General features: G+C 41.1%; 1 protein-coding gene across 1 annotated transcript; it reads right to left on the bottom strand.

Moving 5' to 3' along the window:
• Window positions 1-767: 767 nt before the first annotated feature.
• Window positions 768-2,346, bottom strand: LOC114376073 (serine/threonine-protein phosphatase 7 long form homolog). Its single transcript, XM_028333992.1, has 3 exons — window positions 2,185-2,346; window positions 1,644-1,733; window positions 768-1,307 (listed from the first exon to the last, which is right to left on the bottom strand). Exons 1-3 carry the CDS (start codon window positions 2,344-2,346, stop codon window positions 768-770), a joined length of 792 nt encoding a protein of 263 aa, XP_028189793.1.
• Between the last annotated feature and the right edge of the window lie 1,516 nt (window positions 2,347-3,862).

The following is a 3,862-nucleotide window of genomic DNA, read 5'->3' as shown; positions in this document are numbered from 1 at the left end:
AAAAGTTGTTTAAAAGTGTGTGTTATAACTTTTTCTAACTAGAAATATCTAGTTTTTACTCTTTAAACATAAATAAAACTCTAATTAAACATTCTAATTAAAACTCTAATTAATAAACTTAAAAGTATGTGTTATAACATGCTTCCTACACTCTAATTAAACATTCTCCCTCGGCACCACATATTTTATTAAAATAAAATATTTTTTAGTCTCTTTAAATAAAATATAAATCTTACGCCTAATTATAAAATTATGAAATATAAATACAGATTTTTATCTGAGGAGAGAAATTTAAAAAAAATTAATTTGATAGAATAAAAATATAAAATTGTATAAGCTAGATTAGGCAAAGGGAATACACAACCAATGGAAATAAATAAAACTAACATTACTAATGGAAATAAATAAAACCAACATTACTAATGAAATGGGTTCAAGTACAATATCTGTATATACATCGAATATCAATATAAAATATGTAAATAAACTATGTCTGATCTGTGCGCCGCCTGCGTCGAGACCTAAAATATACTAGTTGGTCCTGTGTGACACTCCTGATCATCCTGAGGCATTCAACAATCCCATGGCAAACTTCTTGTTAAATACAAAACAAACATATCACACAAATTATTATGAAAATATTGACGTAAATGACGTAAATTATTAGTATTACTTACCACTGCATGTCTAGGCTCCTCCACAGTGAGCCTCGCAGATGTCGACGATGCTCCTAGCTCCGCCACGTGAGGGATATTTGTCTGTGGGGCCTAAGGGACGACTCGGGGCTGCGGAGCATGACCATTTGGCAGAGGATATGATGCCTGGCCTGGTGTCATGAAAGGATGCGAGATGCGGAAGAACCAGTCCATGTAGTCGTTGGCACACTGACGTGGCACAGCGCACACCTCACCTGCTGGAACCATATGATCCGAGTAGTGCATCCACCTATCGTGTATATCATCATACGACACCCATGAATCGACAGGCGGAGCAGGAATGATCTGGGTGTATCCAAACTGCCGCATGAACCTCTCTAGTCGGTAATACACAGCAACGAGCCCCCAGCGCAGGAGACCGGAATAGCATGAAATCAAATGGAAGTCCCAGACCGGTTGGTGCTCCCCATATGGGATCCAACAGACATCTGAAATCTGGAGTTGGTCCAGGCGCTCCCTGTATGCCGGTGTATGTATGCTCTTCACGGTCTTCTTCGTCACAATCCACCTACAGGCATGCGGTGAATCCTCGTCGTAGTCCTGATCAGCAGTGGACTCCGCGACTGAGGGAAAGTGCTCGTATATCCAACACTACAAAGGTAACATCAAAATGATAAACGTTAATATTGAAAGTCTAACAAAATTTAAAGTTAAACATTGTTGAACCTCAACGAATGAAAAACATGTTTGTTACCTGCAGCAGTGTGATGTAACCGCCAAGTTGTCAGCTGCTACTGATAGAGGCATCGTTCAGCTGATCGTACATATGCACCAGCGCAACTACTCCCCAGGCGTACCTTCCGGTCTGACTGAGGTCACGAAGGGCCTCCAAATACACAACATGAACATTGGTTACACTCTTGTTAGCAAACAGAGTGCAACCCAGAAGGTGAAGAAGATACGCGCGAGCCGCAACTGTCCAATGACCTGCCTGGCATCGGCGCTCGTAGATATCACGTACCCATTACAGGCGTACGTACGGTCCATGACATTGCCTTGTCTCAGCCCTGGAAGCCTCTGCAGAGACCATCAATAAGTCCACCAGCATCTGAACCGCATCATCCACGTGCAAGGGCTGAAAGGCGTGCAAGTCGCCAACTACGGGCATATGCAGAAGTGACGAGACGTCGTCCAGCGTGATCGTCACCTCTCCCACAGGGAGATGGAAACTAGACGTCTCCTGGTGCCACCGCTCGACAAATGAGGACAAAAGTCCCTGATCGCCAGTGTCTACCGAACACATGATCAGAGGACTTAGTCCTGTCCCAACAACTAGTCCTTCAATGGCAGGGACATGCCTGCCTAAATTATGGACCTTCCTCCCGTGAGAGGATTACTTCAACTCAGGACGCTCCTGAATTGAATTATAAAGGTACGCAAAATTCGTTAAAATCATCATTTAAAGGAAAAACTAATTTCAATCATAAAGTATAATTAGCAAGTAACTAAAAATAAATATTATAAATACCTCTCCCGTCCATACGCTGCAAGCTACGTGATCCGCATACTGGGTAAGCACGGATGGGTCGCTCGGACCACCCGGAAATCCCTCATGCTCATCCTTAGCAGCCTGGGCGCCTGTGTCTGCAGGAATGTCTGCCCCAGTGTCCTCTACATCAGCTAGTACCATCGGGTCATCTGGAAATACGTCAGCCTCTACATTTGGCGCAGGGAGAACTGGCTCATCGTGCACTGCAGTCACAGGTACTCACTGCCTCTGTGCGGATGCGGTAGGCCATCAACACTGCGGAGCATCATCGGAATCATCACAATCTCCTCTGCCAGTAACGTGACCTAAGGCACGACCTAATCCTCTGGTCCTAACCATGATCTGCAAATCAGTACCACAAATTCCATCACTGATTTCATTCACTCAAATTTCATTGCTCTAACGCAAATTTCATCAACTCAAACTCACGCAAGTTGTCAGCATTTCATTGACTGTATGGCTGTCATTCAGTCTATTATTTGTTGGATCGAGTGGCCTCAGAATAATTAAGAAAGATGGGGTTGAATTAATTATTCATAAACCTTTACTAATTAAAAAATTACTCTTCTAAGGCTTTTACTAAATTGTTAAGAGAATGAGGACTAGAAGAGAAACTTAACAGAAAGTAAAAGCGGAAATTAAATGCATAGCGGAAAGTAAAAGAGTAGGGAAGAAGGAAACAAACACACAAGAGTTTTTATACTGGTTTGGCAACAACCCGTGCCTACATCTAGTCCCCAAGCGACCTGCGGTCCTTGAGATTTCTTTCAACCTTGTAAAAATCCTTTTACAAGCAAAGATCCACAAGGGATGTATCCTCCCTTGTTCTCTTTGAAACCCTAGTGGATGTACCCTCCACTAGAACTGATCCACAAGAGATGTACCCTCGCTTGTTCTCAGTCAAACCCAAGTAGATGTACCCTCTACTTGTACCACAAAGGATGTACCCTCCAATGTGTTAAGACAAAGATCTCAGGTGGTTAAACCTTTGATACTTTGTGAATGGGGATACAAAAGAATTCTCAAGCAGTTAGTCCTTTGAACACTTTTGTATAAGGGAATGGGAAGAATCAAAAGAATTCTCAGACTGTGTCATTTTGAATTCTTTGACAAGGGAGAAGGGAGACACAAAAGAATTCAGGTGGTTAGTCCTTCGTTCTTTTGGAAAAGGGAGAAGAGAGACACAAAAAGAATTCAGGTGGTTAGTCCTTGGCGAATTCTTTTTGGCAAAGGGAGAAGAGAATGAAAAGATGAATAGCACAAGTTTTCAAGGTTTGGAAAACCAGAAAACTTCAGAAAGCTTTTGGTACAAAGAAGAAGAAGAAGTTCAAAGAGATTCAAGGCTTGTAAAGGATTATAAGAGACTGGTTGGAAAAGTATTCAAGATTGAAAAAATTAATTAATTGAAAATGCAAAACAAAGCCTTGATTTTATAGACTCTTCATTTCTGGTCAAGAAGACCATTTAGAAGAGTTATAACTTTTAGAAAAACTTAAAACCAATTTGAAAAAGTCAAAACCTTTTTGAAGAGTTACATCTTTTGATTTAATTAGAAACAGTCATTGGTAATCGATTACCAAATAAGTGTAATCGATTACACAAAGCTTTTATGTGAAAGGATGTGACTCTTCACATTTGAATTTGAATTTCAACGTTC

Source organism: Glycine soja, chromosome 2 (assembly GCF_004193775.1).
Source record: "Glycine soja cultivar W05 chromosome 2, ASM419377v2, whole genome shotgun sequence".
Classification (NCBI taxonomy): domain Eukaryota; kingdom Viridiplantae; phylum Streptophyta; class Magnoliopsida; order Fabales; family Fabaceae; genus Glycine; species Glycine soja.
The sequence above is the reverse complement of the archived record's forward strand: the minus strand, read 5'-3'. Positions and strand labels throughout refer to the sequence as shown.

Excerpts from the sequence above, each read along its gene's own strand:
- LOC114376073 (XM_028333992.1), bottom strand. The coding sequence starts at position 2,346 with ATGGTACTAGCTGATGTAGAGGACACTGGGGCAGACATTCCTGCAGAC. Across the intron at positions 1,734-2,184 it reads GCAGCGTATGGACGGGAGAG|AGGCTTCCAGGGCTGAGACA; the intron begins GTATTTATAATA and ends TGGTCTCTGCAG. Across the intron at positions 1,308-1,643 it reads CGAGCGCCGATGCCAGGCAG|TGTTGGATATACGAGCACTT; the intron begins GTCATTGGACAG and ends TTACCTTTGTAG.